Source organism: Hypomesus transpacificus, chromosome 6 (assembly GCF_021917145.1).
Source record: "Hypomesus transpacificus isolate Combined female chromosome 6, fHypTra1, whole genome shotgun sequence".
NCBI classification, from domain to species: Eukaryota; Metazoa; Chordata; class Actinopteri; order Osmeriformes; family Osmeridae; genus Hypomesus; species Hypomesus transpacificus.
Genome location: NC_061065.1, coordinates 11,133,210 through 11,146,617, shown reverse-complemented (window position 1 = coordinate 11,146,617; position 13,408 = coordinate 11,133,210). Strand labels below are relative to the sequence as shown.

Sequence of the window (13,408 nt, the reverse complement as noted above, 5' to 3'; positions counted from 1 at the left end):
GATCAATTTTTATTGTGAAGAAAATAAATATATTTTGTGGGTGTATCTTTTCATTAAATGTATAGTAATGAATTCAGGGTCTGTCTTGGTCTCTTTTAGTTATTTTTTCTTTTTCTTCCCTACTTGGTATTCACCTCACTCACCACACACTGATGATGCCTTTGAAAGGGAGTCTAAGGGAAGGTTGGTGTCTCTGGGCTGAAAGGGTGCTGGGAGAGAGACATGTTTGGCTCCATCAGAAGACAGAATCTTCTGAGTTCTTTATTAGTTCAGTAGTGGAATACATATATACCTTCCCATCTTGTTGCTGGATTCTCTTTAGAATGAGCAGTCAGCATTTGATGTGTAAGACAAACAATGACTTCAGAAATGGGTATTTGTCTGAAAAGTGTGATACATATCACAGTGTGATAAAACAGCATTACATTAGTGGTGTGCCTGTAGCATGACAATTTTGTATGAACAGCTCAAAGAGTGTAAATGTCAGATCAAAGCAGACTGTCTCTTACCACAATAACATTTGTCCACAATAAATCAAGTGTAGTGTTTATGTCACAGTACTGACAAATATTCAATAATTAGAACCTCCACATTGATTCTGTGGTGGGATGAGTAGATCTGTGGAGGTGATCATAGGTCATAGTTTCCTTTGGTAATTGTGTCTATCTAAATACCTCTCCATGTGTATTTTCCTCTGCTTAAGCTATTTATACCTTCAATCCCCAGGACTTTCAACACATGCCTTGTAATATCCATCACTGGACTTACTGGCTGTACTGTGAGTTCCATGTTGATTTCACCTCTCTTTCTACCTTACATCAAGGTTTTCAACATAGTTCATATTTTCAGATAATTTTGTCGTCAATCCAGACAAACTTCAGTAAAATCAATTTCTGGCACTTAAGCAAGTGTGTTTATGTTAACTTGTTAGAATCCCTGTTTCTTGCCACTAAGCTTAAACAGCTTGCCAGCATACTTTTTGGGAGACATTTAGACACATCCTTGTTTTCACAACCAAGACTAGAGTACAAGTAAAGCATTAAACTTCATCCCCAAAAGCTCTTACAGTAACACACTTGTGTTGTGTTGACTAAATCTGGACTCAATCCTCCTCATTGCTTGGATTATCTGTATAAGATTCAAATACCTTGAAGCTCTCGTAGATAATGTTGACATATTTTATCATACTTCTGAGTGCCTCCAAATCTATGTTGCTTTAACTCAGACTTTATTGATGACACCCATTAATTCAGCGTCATTAAAGCTTTGGGGGGGTGAAAAACATGTTTATGAGAAACACTACGTGTATGGAACCACAGGGAACAGGGAGATCAGGGATCCGAGGTCATTTATCTATATCTGCTCTGATGTTCTCATTTTCATCTGGAACGCCAGTGGGGGTGCATCCAAGCAGGGTGAAAATGACACGCTCCTTCATCCAGAGATGGACCATCAATCTGGGTGTGAGCTTTCTACAATACCATTATTATTCCTAGGTGAACATTGTGCGTGTGTCTGTGTGCATGTTCATTTAAGTGTGGGTGAAAAGGAATGTGTGTTGTGCATGTGTGTGTGTGAGTGTCCATGACAAAATGCAGATAAACATGCATACAGTTTTTTTAATGGACATTTCCAGGGGCAGACTTCAAAGAAAGATGGGGATGCTGCATTTAACCCCCTCTTAGGGTTTCCTCAGATAGGGAAAAGTTATCAAGGAAATGACAGTAAAGATATATTCATAAATTACCTCCCGTACCCTGTTTGTAGATGCTCTGTTGCAGTTTTGTTTTGTTTTTTATTCTAACCTAATGCTGTAAAATGTTTTTCTGTCAACATTTCAGATGGTGTCACTGAGGTTCCCAATTCCCCTAATGTTGCAGACTTTCAAAATGTAAGCAAAGATTATGTCATGTGGTTTAAAAAAGCAGACTGAAATCTATATAGGTATAGAGAGACCGGCTGTCACTTTACTGGATTGTATTCTAAATGCAAAATTAGATCAGTGTGTTGGGTAAGACTGAGACTCTCCAATCAGGTACTCTCACTCTTCATTTAATTACAGTGCTAACATGATTGAGGGATATTGTAAGAGGATTAGTAATTGGCATTTCAGCATAGAAAGCCAACCACATATTGAACTGGGTAACAACCTGCCATCTCCATATAAAAATATCCCACAAAGGAGTCAGCTACACAAAGCTAAAATGCAAAGAGGTTGTGAGTTTGCTCTGACTTGAGAAGGTCACAAGTTGTACGTCCTAGTTAATATTATCCTAGCAAGATGTTTTTGAAATAGTGTAAGTTATTCAAAATAGCTATTCATCATACTGCCTCCATTTGAACTACACCACTGGGACATGCTATTTCAGATGTCTGAACCAGCCATCTTGTTTATTGTTTTACCACTAGTTAATAAGTCAAATGTCTCTTGCTTTCAAGCTAATATAAATCTCCGTAAATTGTCCTACTTTTACCTCAGCAACAATGTCGGAGAAATTTAGAATGGAACATTATATCCTGAAAATACTAGTGCTAGCATTCCTTGCCAGCAGAGAACCCTCTCCTCACATGACCTATAGATGACACTAGGCTTACATAAACAAACTGACCTAGGCTGGCCATTATCATACTAGAGGTGCAATAAATGTGTTTCTGTGTTGAGTGAAATATATGGTCAAGCCTAGGGTCAGAGAACTCTGTAGGTTTCCATGCACACACTGTCTCTGGGATCGATCATATTGAGAGCTGGTATGCAGAGGAGGGGACTTCTCTCCATTAAATGGTCATACATGATAATTTGTGAACCAGACAAACTTTGTATTGCGATCAGACTTTGTCTCCTTGCTGGCAAGCATTAAACTATTGTACTTTCTTTGAATCCGACGACTCTGTGCATTACTTGAGAAATTATCTTAACAAACAATATTTTAAAAGTCACAGCATGTGTTTTCATTATGAAACTGACATGTTTTGTTCACACTGCTGTGATGTTGTGTAACACTGACCTCTGCAGGATGTCTAGATGAAAAGTCATGGGTCTGGGCTATGTGTCTTTTTAAGTAAATCTGAAACTAAGATATTTTCCTTTTAGATAAATGAATTATACATCCTTGCTGTTGTTTAAAGTGTTCAGGGTCCTTTCAATTTACAATGTGGACATATATTTCCAACAAAGTCCTTTGTTCAGCCCGCTTGTAATCTTCCTAATAGGCTCGGATTTCTCCTGTACCTTTGCCGATGAGCAATTTTTGATGATGCATTAGAATAAGTGCCCCTCAGAGCATAAATCACTGACATGCAGAATCAGGGCACTGGCATATGCTCGCAACAATTTGCCAAAAACAAACCTTCTGATTCCTATTTGTCAAATGCTGTTGAAATATATCCAATAACTGGCAGGAACGTGATGAAGTACCTCATCTTCACATCTTGCCTCATTTAATCCTACTGGTACTGTGGCCCAAAGTTGCTGTTTGTCTGTAATAAATTGGACAAACAAAATGATGTTGTTGAAGAATGGGATGGTGGAATGCAAACGATCCATTAGCAGGGTCGGGCTTATACGATTTGTTATGTCTTAAGTTCATTGTTTCCTGCTTGCTCTCTCCTTTTCTCTCCCTCTCTTTCCCTCTGTCTCTTTCTCTGCCACTCTGTCTGTCTTTATCTCTCTGTCAGTAGCAATGCAACACCAATGACTCTACGGTCTAAACAAAAGAACCCTTTTATAGCACAGTTTTGCCAACATCCCATTTGCTTAAATGGATATGGAAGTAACTTCCCTGTTGACGTTTTCAAAACACTTAGCATGACCAAAAGGTACTCACTCACTGTGAGGGAGTACGAAGGGAAATACTGATTCACACTTCCTCTTTCCTGTCTGTACAGGAAGCTGTAGGTTCTGCCCTAGGTTGAGGTGAGGATGTGTCATAGTCAATATCTCTGAGAGATGCCCTGTGATATAATGTTATGTATCTTCCGCTATGCCGAGGATTGTGGGTCACAATAGCCAAAGAAGCAATCTAGCTTCCATACTTGTGTCTGCAGTAGGACATTCTGGTATTTTTTTCATACTGCATTTGACGTTCAATGTATCGGGACATACTACTTATTTTTATGGCATATTAAATAGTCTGTAGAATGGATGTATAGATGGACTCGCCTTTTGGGGATAATTTGGGGGAAGGAATCTAGTAGTATCTCCATTTAGGAAATTATAGAACAGTTTACTGTCCAAATGAATGGAACTGAATGAGTTTATGGTCTGTTAAGTTGCTGTCTGTTAAGTTTTCTATTTTGTGTTGTCTTGTTTGGTACTCTTTATAGCAGTTGACGTTATTATGCTTTCACAACCGCTTTTGAGTTGTGTATATAATGACAGGATGACTGTGGTTTCCTGGTTCACGGTTTCAAATTACTGTAAACTTCAGCGTACTCATCTCTCTTTGAGAGTAATCAATATTGTAAGCTTATAAAACATTTGAATTCACGTTATAGAATAGCTTTTTCAATTGCTATATATTTTCTTCCATATTTCCAAGTTTATGCAGTATTTCTTTAATCATTAATATTTGTGTTATTCCTTTTGAAAGTATATTCTGCTATATTTAACCAGTACATAAAACAACTTTTTGATACTTAACTTTGATCAATACAGTTGCCGTAAAAGTATTTGATGTCTGTTCAAGCACGTGTGGACCATTGTTAGCAATGAACCACAACTTAAACTCTTGTGTCTCTAAAACATCCACATAAAGATGCGTAACTTAAAAACAATAAACATCTTTATTTATAAAAGGCTTTAGGGCAGCTGATTAAAAGTATTCAAGCAAAAAGTGCCATTCTTCGTGAAGTCTCAGTCTGTGAGGAATTACAGCTTGTTGTCTCAGAATTATGTTTTTATGTCCATACAGCCATTTAGAGTATATCTCAGCCCATTAACTTCTGGGTTTGTGAAAAAACATACAGCAGTCAGCCGGGCATCCAATCCTCCTTATACTCTGAAGCCTATTCTTGACATAGTCCAATGACTAAACTCAATAAGAGGCTCCAATCCTTCACTTCACTCCCCCTAACTGTTGCGGTTCTATAGTTCATTTCTTTATGGCTGCATCTCGTACTGGCCCTCAGTGGCAACAAAGAAGTCATTTAGGGTGTTCTGCAGGTGCTCGAATGTCGGCCTGTTTTCTGGTTTCTCCTTCCAGCAGATCATCATGAGGTCATAAAGCTCCTCAGGACAGCCGTCAGGGCAAGGCATCCTGTACTGTTTGTCCAAGTTTCTGATCACCTCAGGGTTAGTCATACCTAACAGCAGAGGAGTGGGGCAAGCTTACATTGATGTTGTTCCTACAAATCTCAGAATACAAGAGGACACAGGGGAAACACAAGGTTTACCAGTAGTATTAATAGTTTATGTTACTGTTTTTGCAGTCTATCTTACTGTGTGTTATTTGCGAGCAGGGCATTGTTGTTTTCACCTGGATAGGGAATCCTTCCATACGTAACAATCTCTGTGAGGAGGATGCCAAAAGACCAGATATCAGATTTGATGGTAAAGGTTCCAAAGTTGATAGCCTCTGGAGCTGTCCATTTAATGGGGAACTTGGCACCTGAGCAAAGGAGAAATAGAACAGAAATACATTGGGCTATATATGGGGTAATACACAGGATTAAATCATGGGGTAAACCACATGTGTACTAAACAATTCAACACAGGTGACAAATGGGTAGTAGACATAATGTACTCTATGGACAAAACTATTTACAAAACGATATATACAAATATTAGAATATGTGACACACAGGTGATGCAGGTAATACATTTATATTTACATTTATGCATTTAGCAGACGCTTTTATCAAAAGCGACTTCCAAGAGAGAGCTTTACAAAAGAGCATAGGTCACTGATCATAACAACAAGGTAGTCCCAAACATTGCAAGCAGCCAAAACATGAAGCATACATTGTGAAAAAACTAAACAAGTGCCAAAAGGGAAGACCCATAATACTGCTGACAGTGAAACAGTCAATTGCATACACTAGTAAACTGTGCAGATGAGTTTTGATATGCAAATAAATACAAAAGCACTAAATGGAGACATGTGCCAAGTAGATATTGTACAAAACTACTAAACAGTTCAAACAGAGCAGTTCAAACAATGCAGTATAATTACATACAGGAAATAAGAATGCCCTAATGAAGGGGATTTAGTGGCGTTCCAACAGCAGTCAGTGTTATGGCTCACATCGAGGCACTATGAAGTGTAATGGCCGCTGGCAAGAAAGACTTCCGATAACACTCCTTGAGACATTGGGGTGTGATCAGTCATGCTCTAAAAGTGCTCCGCTTCATCACAACCATGTTGTGAAGGGGGTGAGATGTTGTCCATAATAGCCAGCAGCTTGGAAAGTGTCATTTCCTCTTCCTTTAGGGTGTCAAAGTTCATCCCCAAAACAGAGCCATGCTTTTCTAATCAAAATAGGCTTCAGGTCCGTAAATTATAGACCAGAAAGGGTCCTTAACTAAGATATTTGTTTGCTATAGTCCATAGATAAAAGTTCAGTAGAAAAAAAAGTGGTTAAGAGTTGCAGTTGCAGAATGCTGATAAGACTTGAAGAATGATCTCTTCCTATTCAGATAAAGAGTTCTCCTATTGCATATAATCTTCATTGAAAATCCCATGAGAAAGGTTTTGTTGTTTTGTTTGTGTATTATACAACAAATGTTATAATATATATTGCTACACCTGCAACAGTAGGCTACTAAACTCTGTAATTCACCATACACTGTATCCACAGTAAAAGTGACATTTCCCCATTTAGATGTACTGCACACGGGAAAGTGTGAACTAGTTCTAGCCAGGTGAAATCACTCTATCATTCTAATTGGATTTTAAGAGCAGATGGACTGCTGTAAAAGAGGGGACTATTTGCATATATTAAAAGAAATTGTCTCAAAAAAGCAAAAAAATACAAATGAAATGTGCCTTACTGTATTCCAGTACTCTATAAAAACATGTGAAAACATTTTCCTCAAATACTGAACCAGCAAAACATAACATTTGTAATTGCTAAAACTTAAGGCCACGACTTTACTTAAGCGACTCTAAAGACAAAACATACAAAAATATAATCGATGTTTGTCAATCGAGCTGTGGTACCATACCTTCCTGTGCAATGTATTCAGTCTCTATGATCCTGGCCAGGCCAAAGTCGGCTATCTTGCAGTGCAGAGTCTCGTTGACCAGGATGTTGGCAGCACGCAGGTCTCTGTGAATGTAGTTCTTCTTCTCAATGTAGGCCATGCCTTCAGCTATCTGTCACAGAAAAGGACAGAGTAAGATGTTTGTAATCTTGTAAATTCATCTCAAATAAAGAAGGAAATGAAATATTTGTACATTTGTATAACTTTAGTCTCATAATGTGGTCTAAAGAGTTTGTCCTACCTAATATATATAAACCCTTTTTTATGACAACTTAAGTCATGTCAGGTTGACACTGTGGGTACACAGCAGAAGTTCAACAGGATATGCCCTACTTTCAGGAAGCACAAATTGGTTGTCTGTGGAGTGGAGAAGGGGGGGCATCACTTCCTGTCTGGAAGTTAATAATCGATGCAGGCCCTTGAGGCTTAGAAGTACACAAGGACCCTGCAGAATCCTCATTGCTAAAGCTGACATTTTCTGTTCAGTATGTGTGAAATGTAGAAAAGTGCAGCATCTTCAAAGCACCCTAATAAAATGACTGGGTGTGAAAACACCCAGTCTTGAAAACTTGCATGCTCTTTTTTTGCATGCAAATGTCAGAGAAATCAACAAGCGATGACTGCAGATTTTTTTTATGAACTAATTTGAGATAGACAAGAAAATATCTGGATATCTCTCATGGCTCACTTCCTTTAGGGAATTCCAGATGTAAACTGCCTTTGTGTAAAGAATGTTGCCTTTGTGATGATCATATTAAATTACAGCATGGAATTTGAATACGTTTGCCAATGATGTTGATCAAGCACACAGTAATTTATTGAGTTACATACAACAGTATCAGTTACGGTGTATAGTACAAGTCATTACATTTTACACTCAGTTTTCCCTGAAGTCTGGCTTCTCACCTGTGCCGACATGTCTATCAGCTTTGTAATTTTCAGTTTCTTCCCCTCATCTGTTTTCAGAAAGTCCAATAGACTTCCTGTAGATAAGAGAGAAGAAGCATGCAGACTAGTCAGAGTGGAAACAGATAGCAACAGGGGTGGGGGTGACATTTACAAATATTTATATTGACCTTGGTTCTCTGCCTCTCTATCTGTTGGCCCTCTCCTCATAGACCGCTCTCTCTTTTTCTTACACTTTCTATCTCTCTCTCCCTCTATCTCTCTCTTGCTTTCTTGTTCTCTATTGCTTCTCTATCTTTCTCTGTACAATCACGGCTGCCCTCCTCCATAGCTCTCCCTTCCTCCATTACTCATCTCCCTGCTTCAATTCCTCTCTCCCTCACCTGCCTTTAATTTGTTCTCCCTCGCCTTCCTCTTATTCGTCCTCCCTTCCCTCCCTCACCGTTGATCATGAACTCGGTGACAATGAGGATGGGCTCCATGGTGACCACGGCGTGCAGGCGCACCAGCCTGTCGTGTTGCAGCTGCTTCATCAGGTTGGCCTCCTGGAGAAAGGCTTCTGGCTCCATGGTGCCCTCCTTCAGCGTCTTAATGGCCACCTTTTGAGTGTCCTTATAGTATCCTGAAATGAATACAAATGAATACAAATGAAAATTTGTTGTTGAATACCAGTCTGTAGTATATGTGTAGGCTACTATAAGAAGATAGTAAATGGGAGGCCTGGGCTTCTTCTGTGCTCAAGAACATCTGTACTGTAATTTCTTTCTTTGTGCAACATACAGTAGAAATGTATCATAAATGTCGTAAAATGGATTTACTTTACATCATACATAACAGTATTTTATATGCAATAATACATCTGAGTTTCACAGTTTCAAACCCTGATGGATTCTCCACAAAATGATTGACTGAAGTGGTTTACCCATCCACACTTCTCCAAACTGCCCGGCTCCTAGTTTCTTCAACATCTTCAGTGTATCGCGGGGTATCTCCCACTCATCTTGTGCCCATGGTGTCTGAAGGGCCTTGGGCTTGCAGGGGCTGTTCAACCGCTGGCACAACCCGTCCGCTCTACCTGGACCCAGAAACAGTCATTCAATGAGTGCCAAACGGTAGTTACGGGTGAAATACAAATAGTGGCATTCATCTAATCAATAGCTTTAAATATTTACATTTAGTTTAATTTATTTTGAAGACCTGCCATTTATACCTTCCACAGACAGAGATAGGGAGAGCGTGAGTGAGCATTGAAAGTCTTGCTTATCGTGTGGTTAGGCCACAGAGTGGAAAGATCACCGCTCCACTAACACAGGAAATGCTCAGTAGGGGGGTGGGCGTTAAAAAGTCTGCTTCACCTTTACTCTCAGCTATATCTAGAATGATTTCCACCGAGCTGTGTGATATATATGTCTGATAGCTCCTTTAGGAAGAAGGGCAGTTGAGGGTGGTGCCTTAATCACTCATTATCACAACACTTTGACTATTTTATCCATCCATTTTCACCACACTGTTAATATATATCCATCTTACTTACCCCTGTAGTAGTTCACCAGCTCCTGCAGTGTGGGGAAGGTGGTGGAAGGGGAGATATAGTACCCACCATTGTCCATCGAACGTATCTTATAGTGCTTGACCATGTCGCCTTGTTCAGGCCCAGCATCTCTGATGGACAAGGAGAAAGCCCCTGGGGAAAAGGAATAGTGAATGTTTGAATACAGGAAGTATTATTTGATTCACTTTATCTTAGATCTGTAAAGGGACTGGACTGGTTTAAGCTTGCACTTCTTTACACTGTTGTCTCAAAGACTGCTATGTCAGATTACTTAGCTATCAAACTAAATGGGAAATTAAAAGAATTACACTGAATGTACTGAATGGAGTATTATTACCACATGTAGATACATACTGTGTAGGTACATACATACTCTGTGGATTTGTCAGGTTGCTACTCGCCTTTAGATGTCTCACTCTCTCTGATTAAAAAAGATCCAGCTTTGTTTCCTGGAGCCAAGAGCAGGCGCTCGGTCTCCCTCCTGCTTAGATTTTTGAAAAACCATCTGCAAGAAAGACAACCTATTAATTACCAGCTTATCGTTTTGACTAATGAGCAGGTATTTTGACTTTTCAGGATAATTTTTAACCTTTTATTATCTGCTATAATTACAAAATACAGAATTTTTGCTTAGTTTTGATCAAAGTAACTGCAAATTAAGATATGGAAAATATGATTAAATCAGTTAAAACCAACTCCCCAATCCTAGGGACAATAGGTATTGTTTGGATAAACTGCAAACATTATAATGTTTTAGAACTATTTACATGGCTTCATTTGAAGAAGTATCTTTTCAATTAGTCGAGTAACTGACCAGTCATGTTGTTGTTTTAACTGCGCACAGCACTTGTTGTATTCAGACTTACTTTTCCACCTCCAGAGTGTCAGCACGTGCTACATATGTGCATGGGATGTAGCCCTCCTCTCCTGTCAACAGGGATCTCGCAAGCCACCACTCACCATTTCTTCAAGGAAAAAGAACACAGACAAATCAGTTTAGGGGTGCACAATTTTGATTGCAAATCAGAACTTAATGCACCATGGGGCAGTCAATAGACAAATAGGTTACATATAGTATCAATAGCGATATATATTACAGGGCCCTCTGACACATTTGGACTCTACAACCACCAGAAAATGAATTTTCAAACTTACGCGTCACCTAAAATACTGTATATCTGACTAATAGCATGACATCAGTCAACTTACTCTTGCAGGACCTTAAGCCTATCTCCCTTTTTGAATGGGAGATCGGTGTCATTGGTTGGTTTGAAGTCATGCTGAGCAATGACAATGTCGTCTTCTACTATGGATAAAAGTAAAAACAGCATTTTCAATAGAACTAGAACTACAAAGACAAACAGGTGACAGTACGGTTCCCCTGCATATGTACTAAATATATTTCTCCTTTTGTTAATCTCATGCAGTACTGTACATTCAACTTAAAAACATTTTAAAGTACCATTATTTGAGCTGGGTTGTCCATTGGATCCCTAAAAGCCAAAACATATTATATATACATTATAAACATAAGACAATCACAATAAAATGTCTCCAGACCAAATATTTCTACAAAGCCAGCACTGACGTTTTGTTTGATGTTTTGGTATCCCACTAACTTTCTTCATTGGGCTGGTTTGTTTGTCCCACACAGGCTAAGCAACTCACCGTATAGTTAGAAGAGTGAGATGATCGACCGTTGTTTTTTCCTGTCTCATATCTGCCTTCTGTCCCTTTTGTCTCACCACTACATGCGCAACCCATCCTAACAGGGGTGGGCACATGCACATACAGAGGATGTCGGCACATTCACACACCAAACATTTCTCTGTGGTGATGTGTAAATAGTGGTTGTGTGCTCTTACCTGCGCTCTATCTGACACTGCAAATACAGATGTCAATCTCCACTTTGCCTACTATGAGGAGCTGGGCTGTTCCACATAGGCCTCAGTGAGATCATGCCCTGTGCTGTAAATGAACTGAGATACTGCTGTATCAATCACATGCAACGTGCATACGTCACCTCGACAGGAATCTGTGACAGAAAACGTAAACCAAATTGTTGTGGAAATGTATTCTGTGTCTCAGAATCTGTATGACATGCACATGCATACGTTGTAATCATGTTAGAGTGGGTAGGCATTGGCAGGAATAGAAAAGCAAAACAATTATTTTTGACCTACAAAAACAAGCCGAGGGTTTACTTTTGCCAAGCCGTCTACACACATGCCCTATTGAGTTCCATATCTGCTTTCATGTACAGCATAGGAAATGGTACGATCTGAGATCTATAGATCTACCCTTGTCCCTGAAACTTGTAGCAGCTCTTATGCTCCCTTGAGACAGAATTTCCCCTCAGATAACCCAGCAAATCCACATAGCTGGAAGCTTTGGGCCTGTTAGTTTGAGTGAGTCTAGAGCGTGACCAATGACCAACCTCCACATCCCCCACCCTCATGTTATATCCCTCCTAAATTCTCCACAACGCTCCTCAGAAAAAGACCCACAGAAGGTCCGAGCTTCTTGACATTTACTGGACATCACCTCTGGCTTTTTAGACTTTGGCAATCTCTTTAGACAACAGAATACTATTACAAAACTACAATATTCCTTGACATTATCACACTACAAAAAATAGTATTTGTCAGTAGTAGGCTACAAACGATTCAATTTATTCTGAAGAATTGTTTATTTCATGTCGTTCTTTTCCTTTTTTTTTTACATTCCCCTGTGTTTGCGATTGCTATTTACAGACATTTGTATAGTAATGTCATCTTAAAACATATTCACTTTGCCACGTATACCTTTGAAACAATTAGGCAGCCACTAATGTGTACGCTGAATAATGGAGACTGCACATGTGTAATGAATGCCACTCTTACAAAGCATAAATAAAATTACAATTATGAAAATGGTTAAACAAATCATAGTATTTGTATGTAGCATGTTAATAGAGTGCAAGATAAGTGTGGATAGATACCTTGAACTTGGCTTTGACTGCTGTCATCACATGTAATCCAGAATAAAGTGTCTACAGTTTCCTCATTCAAAGCTTTTCTGTATCTCCCTCACTCTTGCTCTCTCACTCACACACTGAAACACACAACTCACATTTACACACAGACTCACAGAGCATATGTCCAGTGGCTTGCCTGAGGGACCACATTAGTTGGAATAGATAAGTAGTCAGTAGTGGCAGTGTTTATTTAGTCTGACCGCCTCCACCCTTTCCTCTGCTTCAATACCCACAATGTCAAAACTGTAACTCATGCCCCCATCTGAAATATGGGGTCCATCATTGCCACACACCTACCCAGACACACATATCCAAAGCGTACTTTAACACACATACCCCAAGACTGAAATAAAAACATGCAACATTATATATCATACATTTTGTGTGACCAATGTCTCACAAAAACAAGATTTTAATTTAATTTGTATTACACTGTGTTGAACAACCCCCCTAAAAACACATACTTTCATTGTATCTGTCCTGGAGGTATTTTCAGCTAACTGTACTGTACATCAAGAAGCTATATGCTAGCACACAGTCATGCATTTCCTGTTTTGGCCATGTTTCAGAGTGTCACTCTGGTCTGCTTTACAAACGTCTCAAATGTTTGTAGGTGAATGCACAATCACATGTCTACAAAAACTGACAAACAAAAAAAAAGACGTGTGTATTTGTCTGTATAGATACATCGGATGTTTCCCTGTATGTGGTGGTATGTGTGCATGTGGGTGTG

General features: G+C 39.2%; 1 protein-coding gene across 4 annotated transcripts; it reads right to left on the bottom strand.

The window, feature by feature from the left end:
* Positions 1 to 4,763: 4,763 nt before the first annotated feature.
* blk (BLK proto-oncogene, Src family tyrosine kinase) lies at positions 4,764 to 12,865 on the bottom strand. 4 transcript variants are annotated; one of them, XM_047021240.1, is made up of 14 exons: positions 12,640 to 12,863; positions 11,525 to 11,694; positions 11,328 to 11,424; positions 11,122 to 11,152; positions 10,869 to 10,965; positions 10,526 to 10,624; positions 10,061 to 10,164; positions 9,642 to 9,791; positions 9,030 to 9,182; positions 8,550 to 8,729; positions 8,108 to 8,184; positions 7,163 to 7,313; positions 5,475 to 5,606; positions 4,764 to 5,301 (listed from the first exon to the last, which is right to left on the bottom strand). In XM_047021240.1, exons 3-14 carry the CDS (start codon positions 11,421 to 11,423, stop codon positions 5,099 to 5,101), a joined length of 1,473 nt encoding a protein of 490 aa, XP_046877196.1. In that variant the 5' UTR covers position 11,424; positions 11,525 to 11,694; positions 12,640 to 12,863; the 3' UTR covers positions 4,764 to 5,098. The 4 variants fall into 4 exon arrangements, with proteins under 4 accessions (XP_046877196.1, XP_046877199.1, XP_046877197.1 ...); XM_047021243.1 differs by having other exon boundaries at positions 10,869 to 10,962; XM_047021241.1 differs by having other exon boundaries at positions 11,525 to 11,638.
* Between the last annotated feature and the right edge of the window lie 543 nt (positions 12,866 to 13,408).

What these genes read in the sequence shown, in the direction of transcription:
- blk (XM_047021240.1), bottom strand. Translation starts at nt 11,423, where the DNA reads ATGGGTTGCGCATGTAGTGGTGAGACAAAAGGGACAGAAGGCAGATAT. An exon ending in GCTGGTGAACTACTACAGGG is followed by an intron (nt 9,183 to 9,641) that starts GTAAGTAAGATG and finishes TTCTGGGTCCAG; the next exon opens with GTAGAGCGGACGGGTTGTGC. An exon ending in TGATAGACATGTCGGCACAG is followed by an intron (nt 7,314 to 8,107) that starts GTGAGAAGCCAG and finishes TTTCTGTGACAG; the next exon opens with ATAGCTGAAGGCATGGCCTA.